This window comes from Pinus tabuliformis, chromosome 4_2 (genome assembly GCF_031772625.1).
Source record: "Pinus tabuliformis cultivar Carrire ecotype Pingquan chromosome 4_2, CPIR1, whole genome shotgun sequence".
Taxonomy (NCBI): Eukaryota; Viridiplantae; Streptophyta; class Pinopsida; order Pinales; family Pinaceae; genus Pinus; species Pinus tabuliformis.
Genome location: NC_142304.1, coordinates 210926591 through 210939714, shown reverse-complemented (window position 1 = coordinate 210939714; position 13124 = coordinate 210926591). Strand labels below are relative to the sequence as shown.

At 39.4% G+C, this 13124-nt stretch overlaps 1 protein-coding gene across 1 annotated transcript; it reads right to left on the bottom strand.

Annotated features, from left to right (window-relative positions):
- Positions 1 to 739: 739 nt before the first annotated feature.
- Positions 740 to 3314, bottom strand: LOC149168854 (zinc finger protein WIP6-like). The gene is made up of 2 exons (XM_089426983.1): positions 2056 to 3314; positions 740 to 1522 (listed from the first exon to the last, which is right to left on the bottom strand). The coding sequence occupies exons 1-2, from the start codon at positions 2767 to 2769 to the stop codon at positions 1079 to 1081; spliced, it is 1158 nt and encodes a 385-aa protein (XP_089283109.1). The 5' UTR covers positions 2770 to 3314; the 3' UTR covers positions 740 to 1078.
- Between the last annotated feature and the right edge of the window lie 9810 nt (positions 3315 to 13124).

Here is a 13124-nt window from a genome sequence, read left to right as displayed (position 1 = left end):
AAAACTCATCTAAAATCCCCATACTAAACCAACCCACCCAGCCCACTACCCATTCTTAAAGATAAAAAAACAAAAAAGTCTTTTGAAGTTTTACCTTAGTTGATTAAAAACTCATCTAAAATCCAAAAAGATATTGATATTTTTCAACAGCTCAGAAAAAACATGATAACCAATTCCTGAAAACCCTTTTCCCACTTGAATACTTTGAAACAAGGGTGAAGGAAAATATCACACACTTCAATGCTGCAAATCCCAACCGGATCACGTCGCATAGCCATGAATGATAGCTTTAGAAAATGCTGTTGGTATGGTACTGTAGCTTTGTAGGCTTTTCAAAATTTCACTGTTTGATCGGGTCTCCTTGCCAAACTCTGGTTTCCATCTACGTCGTCAGAGGTTGGGGCTAGGTTCAGGTTCTGATGGATGGGCAGATCCTGCAACACTCCACTCCATTTATTCTGTTCTGTTCTAATATTTTATTTAGAACGAGAGATGGCAGCGCCACGCAACGAGCGATCCCTGCTCGCCCGTTGAGCCCTCATTACATTTATACCCATTCATTCATTTTCTTGCATTATTTATGGTGGTCAAACTACACCGTACCCTTCGCCACTCGTATTTAATTAATAAATGAGCTGAGGGCCAATGTTCTGAACCAGAATCATGATAAACAAGATGGCAAAATATATTTACAGGTACACCATGAAAAAGGACATATGCCAAAAAGAACAATTTTGAGTTTGCCAAAAAGCCACGGCATGTCTCTTTGCCTACTCCTTTAAATTCAAATCAAAAATAGAATATAAAACATAGAATTACTGGCCATTAATGCAGTTACAGAAGAAATCAAATGTTTGGAATGTTACAGTGTAGTGTAGTCTAGGTATGTATGGCGGTTTTCCATCTCTCTTACAACATACTCGGAATAGTTAACAGAGGCAACCGAGTGCAGAGGAGGAAAAGAGGCGAGCAGCAGATTTTACATACAGAGACTTGCTGCTTGTTCCTCTCAGTTTTAATGCAAAATCCCTGGAATATTCCTCACATTCTGCAATATTGGTGAAGTTTAGTTAAAATACTAGTGAGAACCAGCCGAATAGTCATCGTCCACCTCTTCTGAAGGTGTATCGTCGTCGTCTTCACAGGTCTCGACCCCGTGAGGCGCGTGACCATTTCCAAAGGCACGAATATGGTCTTTCAGCGAGCGTTTGTGCTTGAAATCTGAACCACAAGTGCAAAACCAGAGCTTCCCGCAGTTTTTCTCGTGGGTCCGCCAGTCTCCCCGAACGGCAAACGCCTTGCTGCATTTGCGGCACGCGAAGGGCTTCATGCCGTGCTTGCGCTTGTAGTGAGTCTGCAGCGTTCGGAAGTCCTTGAGGGGTTTCGAACGCGGGTGGTGTATGTTATTTCTGCAACCCGGTGCACAGCAATAACAAGGGAGCCTCAGAATGGCCGACGGCTTGGTTCCTCGCAGCGAGTCTGGGCCTTTCCGATATTGGGATCCATGTCCCCACATATGCATCTGCAGATCAAATTTTACAGAACCAACATTTCCATGAATCAAAACAGATCAAAAAGCAAAATCAAATCGGATCAAAAGCAAACAAAAGGATTTCAAGAAAAAATTCTAAGGGATATGCATGTTTTTGTTCTGGCATTTTTTGATCACTCATATTAAACGAAATTATTGTTTTAGGGTTGATTTTTCTAGCCAGTAATGATTTATTTTCAGGATAGCTAACAAATGTAATTTATTCTCAAGACAGAAATACAAAACTAAACCACACTTACTGGCTTGAAACATCTCCATCTAACCAAATAACCACAAAAATAAGCGACACTTCTGACTTGAAACATCTAAATCTAACCATAGAAATTTTCAATGTAAATAATATAAAAATGCTGACTTGAAACAACTGAATCTAACCATAAAAATTTTCAATATAAATAATATGAAAATGCCCGAACAAAATTTCTCTTCTCACAAAAAAAATCCTCGACTCTGATTCTTCTCACAAAAACCTCCACTCTGAAAATATGCATTAGTTAAAGTACCTGCATATTATTATAGCGATTAAAGGTCTTGCCGCAGACGGCGCAAGAAAACTGCGTAGGACCGACGAGGATCTGCGCAGGCGTGGGGATCCAGTACTGGCCCTCTGCCAATTTTTCTCCCGTTTGAAAACACCCATCGTCGGGACTCATGGAAACCGCGTCGTTATATTCTCCGGCACCTTCGCTTCTGCACTCTCGAAGCTCCGAATTCGGAAGCCCAATTTGCAGAGCCACGGTCACATTGTCATCGGAATCGTCCTGATCTGTGACATAGGAGCACGGGTGACTGCTGCTGCTGGCGCAATTATTCTTGATGGCCGCTTCCGTCTGACCAGGTGGCCGCAAGCTCAGAAAGGGTTCTTCATCATCTTCTTCTTCATCTTCGTTATCTCTAAGTTCTTGATCTGCAGCCGCCGGGTAGGTTCTTGGAATCATGGACGCAGCAGCAGCAGGGTGGCAGGGAAAATGGAGGAGGGATGACTTTACAGACTCGGCCTGGTTATTGAGAGAAACTATGCCATGGTCATAGAGGAAAGGAATTGCAGAGGGCAGCTGAGCAACAGATGGCTCCATTACAAACTGAGGGTTAATCCATTCACCTAAAGGGAGGCGATGGAACGAAATCGAAGGCGGAACGGCCATGGAACTCTGAGAATATTGGTAACCTCTGGAGTTCATCATCATCTCCATCTCTAGGGGCCTGTTCTTTTGCATTGAAATGGCCTGGACTGGTTATACCTAGCACTCTCAACTCTGCTCAGCTCAGTTTAATGGCAAGGCAATCCAATATAATACAATCCAATGCAACCCAATCAAATCAAATCGAATATCAAATTAAATTAACCTTCCCAGAGTCTAGTCTAGAGAACTACCCAAGAATACGCCAAACAGCAGCCCATGCTATCTATATGACAGAGGCGAGAGCAGAGCAAGTCACGGAAAAAGCTCCAACGGATTCAAGCGGAGAAGGGGAGAGCTTTTACGAAGATAAAAGCGCTGGAAATATAAAGCCGGAGATGCCCACTGCCCCATCGGCGATGGAGGATATGAAGCAAAGGTAAGCGTGCATTTTTTTAATGAAAAAAAAAAGGTTATCGCTCGCACTCGATTACCGCGTCCTTGGAGACAACTCTGTAACTGCAGACACGACGCAGGGTAACTCATATGCCCAGCGTGTCAGGATTGATGAAGACCATTGCCGGCCCGTCCGCACCCGGCTCACCCTCTTCGAGTTCGAACCCGGGACTGCTCAATAATTTTTCTCCCCGTTTCTCCTTTTCTTATTGTTTTACTTTGGAGTAAATGCTCACGAGAATTATTGGGAAGCGCGCAATATGAAACATCGGCATGAATGATTAAGTTAACGAGAGAAGGTGATGGCTGCCCTCTTACATGAATGCATGCTTTCTCCCGGACATGGACGGCGACTGCGACTTCGACGTCGACGTCGATATGGACAGTGACAGACAACAGTGTGAAAGTGCAGTCTGTAAGTGAGTAGCCTCTAGACTCTAGGTATCTATCTCACCTTCTCAGGCCTTCATCAACATACCAACCCATCCATCCATACATACATTAAATGTAATTAGCATAACTATAGGTTTTGGTGTGAGTCAAATAATTATTATTTTTATTTAAAATATATGTTTCTTTTTTGTTATTTAAAATATATGTTTCTTTTATACAGATTTAGCTTTTAAAATACTCCCCTCATATTTAAATCGTAAAAAAACAACAATTCAAACTTATAATTCCAATAAAATTCTATATAATCCAAAAATAGACTACTCTGCTCTGCAAAAGCTCCTGCATTATCATTAATCAATTATAATACTTACCTTAATCTGCGACGCCATTGGAGACGCGTTGCAGAGTTAAGCGCTAATGATGAGAATCACATTAACAGGATCATATGGCTGCGTGGTGCTCCACGTGCATGGAAGAAATACAATACATGATGATATCGTTGTTCTTATGTTCAGCCTCACATTACCAGATATTCTCGTAGTGGCCGACAACATCCCGACAGAAGACCGACAAAATTGGGTCATGATGATGACGGTGCGTGAAACGGGGTACAAAAAGCGAGCGCACCTGTTCCCTCCTCCGTCCATTCATATCACTGGTACGCCCCCCACGTCTCTTTAACTCACACCTCCCGTCTCATCTCAATATACCGCCATGCAACCCCCTCTCCTCCTTCGTAACAGACAAATTCACAACTTTCCTAACCAAGTGGCTTGTACCCACTTTTTTTTATTCCACCGTATGGTATTTGCACAAAAGTGGGTGTGCTTAATTTGTAATATTATTAATTTTTTATTATATAAAATCATTTAATTATTCATTTATGTAAATAGTTTAAAGTCAACTTAAAGGCTTCTGTAAATTAAATTATATTTCTTATTTGGCGTGGATTGTATGTTGAGAGCATGAAAAAGGTTAGAGGAAAAAGAAATTATAAAAAAGAAAACGAAGTTTGTTTTTATTACTCCGATTGGCATAGCACATGCTTCATGCACTCCGGAAATTTATATTTTGTAATATGTGGGTATCTCATTCTCCCTCTTGTATCTCCATATTGTTATTTACATTTATTAATTAATATTTTGGTGTGTGGTTTTTTATTATTATATTTTTATCATTAAAATCATTTTAATAAGATAATTTATTTATTTCTTATTAATAGGTAGATCTCATCTATTTATTTCTTATTAATGAGTAGATATAATTTATTATAATTATAGGCATGTTTATGGAATTTATGAAAGTTTAATTTTAAATTTGAAAACTTCTATTCTTTTCTATTTTTTTAAATGAGAGAATAAAATATTTTGGTTAGTTACCAAGTTGTAGATTGGTTTTGGAAGGTAAAGGAAGTGGAATGCCTTATCCATCACTGGTGCAATTGATTTCGTTGGCCTTAGCTAATGTACCAACAAAACTTCTAAACAAAATTAGAATTTTATGTTTCCATTTTCTTTGGAAAGGAAAAAAACAAAAAAATATGCATTTAGCAAGCTAGAAATGGATTGCTAACACAAAGAAATTGGAAGGACAGCTCAAAAATATTTTCATTTTTGTAAAGACGTTGGCTACCAAAAGTCTTTGGAGGAGTATGTTTGATGCTAGCCTATGGGGAACTCTCGTGCAAGACTAGTAATGGAAGAATTAAAAAGTCAGAGAATGGGTTCAATCAGATATGAAGTCATGGCAAGGATGGTTAAATATTTGGAAGCTGTTGGTGTCAGTGTTTGACATAGTTAAAAAAGGTCTTATTTGTAGGTAGGAGATGGAAACAAAATAGAATTAAGCAAGGATCTGTGGAGAGGAGGTGATGGCTTCAAAAGAATCTCCTTGAATTTGACACTAACATTAAAGTACAAAGACATTTCTTTATTTTTTGAAGCGGTTGATCGCGATGCCAATGAGATGTCCCTGAGACCTTGCAAATCAGCTAATGCTCTAGACCTCTTAGGGAATCTAGCATGGGAATGGACACAAATTGTCTTATCACTTACGCGTAATGGAGTTAGATTAGACTGAATGGACGTGGTCGAGTAAGTTGTTAGGGGAAGGCCTCACAGAGTGGACAAAAACTGGGCCAGCCTTGAAGCATCTTTCCAGCCTTTCAGGTTTGGTCCTTTGGCATATTTGGTTAAACCAAAATAAAACCATATTTGATAGTCAAGTCTCAAATATATGACAACTGGTGCACAAAACAAAAGCAACAATGAAATAAATCAACACGAAAGGTATAAAGAAGAAGAACATAATTACAATTGGGCCTAGGATAGATACTTCAAAGGCTTGGGCCTTCTTTGATGGAGCCAAAATCCATATCGAGGTTGTATGCAGAGTAGGAGCTACATTTCACCTGAAAAAACATCACACTTTCCTTCTTAGCCAGGGGTTGGGGCCTGGAACTAATAATAGAGCAGAATTAATTAGGCTTTGGATCATCCTTAACTTTGCAATGTTCAGGAAAGTAAAGTGATTACAAATATTTGGTTATTCTTGAGTGGTTATTGATTCATTCTTGGGGATCGGTACATTACACAACTTGACCCTAAATCCTTGGCAACAAAGAATTCACCAATTACAAGAATATTTTGAGGAGCTAGAGGTATCACATATCCACCGAGAACACACTGTTGATGCAGAAAGAAAATCAAAGTGTTGAAAATAGCAACAAGAAATGCTAAATATAGAAGTGCTAAATTTAGTACTGCTATAAATAGCATTTAGGGATACATTCCTATTTTAGTTAGTCCCTAAACTAAAATAGAGAAGTAAAAAATTCAAATTTGATCTTAGCAGCTGTTTGTAATATAATTAATTAATTCACCATGAGTTAATTAGTTGTAGAAAATCAAACATGAAGTCTATGTGGGGACATGCAACAGTTTCTCCATTAATTGAGGAATTTATCCATTAGTTAAAGAGATAAGGATGAGTTGTAACATTGAGTTGTAATTAGTTGGCTTAGTTAACTGAGTCAAGTCCAGTTAGATTAATTCAAATAGTTTGTTGAATTAATAGTGAGTTCAGTTAGTTAATGCATGCATGCATGTAACTGCTGCACTTTAGATAATTGAATATTCTCTCATAAATAACTCATGCGTTTCAGTTCAGACAGAGACCCAGTTGAGTTCAAATGGACGGACAGTGTACTATTAGTTGCTAGAATATTCCATTGTGAATATCTCTTGCATGCAGAAGGAATTCTTTCTTTTAGGATTGTGTAGTTACTTCTTCAGGTTTTGTGAGTGTGATGAGGCCAATTCACACATGTGGCATCATTGGACCCCTAGAAAAACTACGCAAGGAAATAGGAGGCTTGGAGGGCTTGAGGAGGACATATACAGTGTCTATTCAGTTTGTGAGCTATATTGTTTGATTGTAGAGAGAGCAGGATAGCTTGAGAGCTGATTCTTTTTGTAACTTGAACATATTTCCACTTGTATGATAATACATAGATTGGGGTTTTAGGCTGAGGCTTTCCTCGGGTTATTTCTTTTGTGTTATGTGTGATTGATTTCTCATTCTCAGTTATATGTGTTCTCATTGATCTTGCTCATATTCGATTAATCTTTCGTAAAGTTTGTTGTAGAAGTAGATCTTGTATTTTACTTTAGTATATTTAATCTATTGATCTACAGTGGGAATTTCTACATGGTATTAGAGCAAAGGTGATCAAGACAAAGAACATTATACAAGAAGGGAGAAGTTCGAAGTTTGAGGTTCCTGAATATAGAAATTGAGTTCTTATCACATCTCAATTTCACCAATGGCGTTCAGCGGTTTAAGACTCGAGTATGCCCTTGATGGGAGCTCGAATTATATAGCCTGGAAGGATCGCAAGGAAGCAGTATTAGAGGATAACGATCTAAAGGACTTCATTGATCAAGAAGTCCCCAAGCCGATTGATGCTACATAGTCTTGAGTCTCCATGGGAAGGAGACAATGTTTTCGATGTGGAAAACATTAAAAGATCTATATTAGAACATTAATGATCAAAGGAAGCTGGCGCTGAAAGACAAGCTTCAGAAAATCAAGTGTGAAAAGGGCGACACGATCTCTACATATCTAAACAAGCTCACCACCTATAGGGATGAGCTTGGGAGTGTACGGATCATGACTGTTGATGATGATATTGTGAGTCTTGCACTCCTCGGTCTTCCTAAGAGCTAGCATAGCTACCAAGACTCAGTTAATGGAAGAGAAAAACTACCAGATTGGGAACGACTTTGGTCGGATCTGATGCAGGAGGAGATAAGAAGAAGCACCAGAGATGGATCCTCATCGATGCAAGATGATGAGGAAAATCTAGCCTTAGCGAGTAAGGTGAGGAAAAGGAAAGGGAAGGCGTCCCATCCCAAATTCGGTTCTTCCCATGGTGGGAAGAAGTTTGACAAATTGAAAATGCGATGCTTTTATTGTCATGAAGTGGGCCATTATGCTACAAATTGTCCAGAAACGAAATCCAAGAAGGGTTCCTCGAAGGGATCTGATGGTGAGGACCTGGCCTCACAGTTTGAGTTGGATTTCTTGCTTATAGCATGTATGGTTTCATCCATGGTGGGATGTGTGTGGTACCTGGACAGTGGAGCTTCATTCCGCATGTCAGGTGACAAGAATATTTTTAGTACCTTGGTCCAGGAGAAGGATTTGCAGATGCGGATCGAGATGGGCGATGATGGAAAGTACCGTGTTTCAAGTGAAGGTATGGTTGTGTTTCAAAGGGAGCATGGAGCTCCCCTCACCCTGACTAATGTAAAGTATCTACCAGGTCTGAAGAAGAATCTTGTGTCTTTCACTATGCTATAAGATAAAGGCTACGATGTAGTCTTTAGTAAAGGAAAGGTATTCCTAAGGCATATCGGTTTTGGACAGACAAAGCAAATTGGGATTCGAGGAAAGAATCTCTACAAGCTGGAGGTAGACGACTGTGTTGCATTGAGTTCCAAAGCTGAGATGGTGCAGAGCCAAGATGTTGGCGAGCTATGACATAGAATACTGGGCTACTTGCACCATGGAGCCCTGAAGATCATGCAACAGATTTCTACCAAATTACCCAAGGGAAAACATGAGCAAATGAATACATGCAAAGGTTGTACCTTGGGTAAATAATGCGAAATCTTCCTTTTCGGATCAAGACAGTAGAGCTAGAGCAATCCTGGAGCGAGTTCACTCAGATGTTTGTGGACCTTTCTCTACAGCTTCAACTGCTAAACAAATGTGCTATGTTATTTTTATTGATGATTTTTCTCGTAGATGTTGGATCTACTTTGTGCAAAAGAAGGATCAGACCTTCTTGAGGTTTTGTGAGTTTAAAGCCTTGGCAGAGAAAGAATCTAGAAAGAAAATAAAAGCCTTGCGTAGTGACAATGGTGGAGAATATGTCTCCCAACAATTTAAAGTCTTTTGTGCTGTAGAAGGAATTAAATGGGAATTTATGGCACCCCATAACCCACAGCAGAATGGGGTGGTCGAAAGGAAGAACAGATCGATTGTGGGAGTAGCTCGAGCAATGTTACATGACCAAATCCTACCACTGCATTTGTGGGCTGAGGCATGCAATACAACAGTATACTTGCAGAACGAAAGCCCGCACCGTATGCTGGGAATGAAGACACCTATGGAGGCCTTTTTCGGGAAGCGACCAGATGTGAGTCACTTCCGAATCTTTGGATCATCAGTCTACTGTCATGTGACCAAAGATGCCCAGAAGAAGTTGGATCCAATAGCTAAGTTGGGAATACTTGTGGGGTACACAGATACACCCCACAACTATCAGGTGTACCTGCCTATTAGTCAGAGAACAGTGGTACGCAAGGATCTGAAGTTCGACGAGTACAAAGCCATGCGATTATTACTAGAGAGGGAGCTCAAGTTGCATGCAGAGGAGGAACTTTCAGGTCCAAAGGAGGAGGAGCCTCAGATTGATGCAGAGCAGCCGCATGCAGAGGATCTAGAGTGGAAACATCCACTCATGCTGAGACTTCCAGAGATGGGCGAAAATGCTCAAGGGAAGCTAACAGGTTGATGCTGGATGTGCAGGAGAATGTGGGACAACCATCTTCTCAGCGCAGACAGAGGAGGTCGCCCGAGCGATACACTAGGTACATGGCCCTGGTTGGGGAGTGTGTAGATACCGAACCTTCTTCATTCGAGGAGGCAGTGCAGCAACCAGTCTGGGTTGATGCAATGGTAGAGAAGTATGACTCTATCATTTGGAATAGTGTGTGGGATGTTGTCCCAAGACCTCAGGGTAAGTCAGTGGTGAGTTCCAGATGGCTTTACAAGGTAAAGCAGGCAGCTGATGGCAGTGTTGAGAAACATAAGGCAAGGTTTTTTGCCTGGGGTTTCTCACAGGTCGAGGGGATCGACTACGATGAGACTTTTGCTCCCGTAGCAAGGTACTCATTGATTAGATCGATGTTGGCACTATCAACTCAGATGGGGTGGAAGATCCACTAGATGGACGTGAAGACAACATTCCTCAATGGGAAGATTGAGGAGGAGGTGTACATTGAGCAGCCAGATGGTTTCGAGACCTTCGATCTTGAGTTGCATGTATGCCAACTCAAGAGGGCTTTGTATGGGCTCAAGCAATCACCCCATGCTTAGTACACCAGGATCAACAGCTATTTCACCAGGTTAGACTTCACCAAGAGTGAGTAGATGTGAACCTTTACCACATCATGGTAGAAGGTAAACCATTGATCATTGTTCTTTATGTCGATGATCTGATTTTGACATGTGATGATCAGCTAATACAGTCTTGCAAGGAGGACCTTGCAAGAGAGTTCGAAATGAAAGACATGGGTCTTATGCACTACTTTCTAGGCATGGAGGTGTGGTAGAAATATGGTGAAGTATTTGTGTCTCAAGGAAAGTATGCCAATGAGATACTCAAGCGCTTTCACATGGAGAAGTGCAAGCCCATGCAAACTCCTCTAGTTGGGAACTAGAGGAAGGAGGATGCTACTTAAGGTGAGGTAGTAGCTGCTACTGTTTATCAGTAGCTGGTGGGTTCACTTATGTATCTCGTGAACACATGACTCGACTTATGCCTTGCGGTGAACCAACTGAGTCAAGTTATGGTTCAACCTACCAAGCTATTTTGGAAGGCAACAAAGCATGTGTTGAGATACCTCAGAGGCACGTCTCAGTTTGGATTGTGGTATAGACGGACAAAGGGAGTGAAGCTACAGGGCTTCACAGATGTGGATTGGGCAGGGAGTCCATTAGACTGGAAGAGCACTTCTGGAGGAATCTTCAACCTTGGTTCAGCTGCAGTTTCCTGCTACACCAGGAAATAGAGGTCAGCTTCACTTAGCTCAATAGAGGCTGAATACATGGCTGCTAGTCAGGCTACATGTGAGGCCATTTGGATGTGAAAGATTCTAGTGGGATTGTTTGGTTAGAGGATGGATCCAACCATGATCTACTTCGATAATCAGAGTTGTATCAAACTCTCTGAGAATCCGGTTTTTTATGACAGGTCCAAGCACATTGATATCCGATATCACCATCTTCGAGACTGTGTGGTTAAGAGGATCATGTTGTTGTTGTATGTTTCGACCGAGGAACAGGATGCATATATTTTGACTAAGGCATTGTCAAAATGCAAGTTCGAGTTCCACAGAGACAGGATTGGGGTTACTGATAATCCCTTTCTTGTTGAGAGGGAGTGTTGAAAATAGAAACAAGAAATGCTAAATATAGAAGTGCTAAATTTAGTACTACTATAAATAGAATTTTGGGATACCTTCCTATTTTATTTAGTCCTTGAACTAAAATACAGAAGTAAAAATTTGAATTTGATATTAGCAGTTGTTTGTAAAATAATTAATTGATTCACCATGAGTTAATTAGTTGTAGAAAATCAAACATGAAGTCTATGTGGGGACATGCAATAGTTTCTCCATTAATTGAGGAATTTATCCATCAGTGAAAGAGATAAGGATGAGTTGTAATTAGTTGGCTCATTTAACTGAGTCAAGTCCAATTAGATTAATTCAAACAGTTTGTTGAATTAATTGTGAGTTCAGTTAGTTAATGCATGCATGCATTTAACTGTTGCACTTCAAATAATTGAATATTCTCTCATAAATAACTCATGCATGTCAGTTCAGACAAAGACCCAGTTGACATCAGATGGAGGGACAGTGTACTATCAGTTGCTAGAATATTCCATTATGAATATCTCTTACATGCAGAAGGAATTCTTTCCTTTAGGATTGCGCAGTTACTTCTTCAGGTTTTGTGAGGGTGATGAGGCCAATTCACACATGTGGCATCACTAGACCCCAAGAAAAAATGCGCAAGGAAATAGGAGGCTTGGAGGAGGACATATATAGTGTCTATTTAGTCTGTGAGCTATATTGCTTGATTGCAAATAGAGCAGGATAGCTTGAGAGCTGATTCTTTTTGTAACTTGAACATATTTCCACTTGTATGATAATACAATGATTGGGGTTTTTGGTTGAGGCTTGCCTCGGGTTATTTCTTCTGTGTTATGTGTGATTGATTTCTCATTCTCAGTTATATGTGTTCTCATTGATCTTGTTCATATTCGACTAAGCTTCTGCAAAGTTTGTTGTAGAAGTAGATCTTGTATTTTGCTTTAGTATATTGCATAATCTGTTGATCTATAGTGGGAATTTCTACACAAAGGAAGCATTACTCCAACCTATAGGACATTTAGTGATTACAGAAAAAGTCGTTGATGTCCTTGGGGTGAATGCCAACAATATTTTTTGAATCTAAAGTTGTTGAAATCATTGGGACCTTGTCTTTTTTTATGTTTGACTATTTTAGATTATGGATTGTTAGAATGCCATAGCCCTTGACAAACTTGTTCGAGAGTTAGTAATTAAACAATATTTTGTGTACTTTGATTTCAACGAAATAGAAAATGTATAAATTTTTCCTTGGAAAAAAAATGGTTTGCTTGTTTTGGAATGGGGTTTTCAAAATTTTAAATTAATTATCAATAAAGATTTGGTAGATGGTAAGGATTTAATTTTCACCTAATATCCTATAATGTATTTAATAAAGGTTGAGATTTACCCCTAAAATAGTTATGCCCTTTTTTTAATTAAATTACTTAATTAAAAAAGTCATATAAACATGAGTAATGTTTTTTTTTAGCATGTGGTATTAGTAAAATGTGATATTGAACCATGATATTATAGCAAAAGCCTATTTACAAAATAAAAAGGGGGTGAATCTCAATAGTTAATAATTTTGTTACATGTTTATATATGTGTGTGTGTGTGTGTGTTTAACTCATATTTTTTTTTTTTTTTACAATTAATATAATAATGATAATAAAGTAGTTATGGTTTAGTTCTTTTTATGATTTTTTAATCATAGCAATGTGAGATTTATCATGAGACAAGTGCTTTGATGTGTATAGGAGTTTACCATCTATTTAATTAATTTAATTTATAAGTTTATTAAACAAGTTATGAGTTTATTAAGTAGGTTTAATGGTTACAAATTGAGTGGGTCCAATGGTTAATAACCTGTGTTTCTTCTTAAGAGGTTATAGGTTA

Excerpts from the sequence above, each read along its gene's own strand:
- LOC149168854 (XM_089426983.1), bottom strand. The coding sequence starts at position 2,769 with ATGCAAAAGAACAGGCCCCTAGAGATGGAGATGATGATGAACTCCAGA. Across the intron at positions 1,523-2,055 it reads ATCGCTATAATAATATGCAG|ATGCATATGTGGGGACATGG; the intron begins GTACTTTAACTA and ends TTTGATCTGCAG.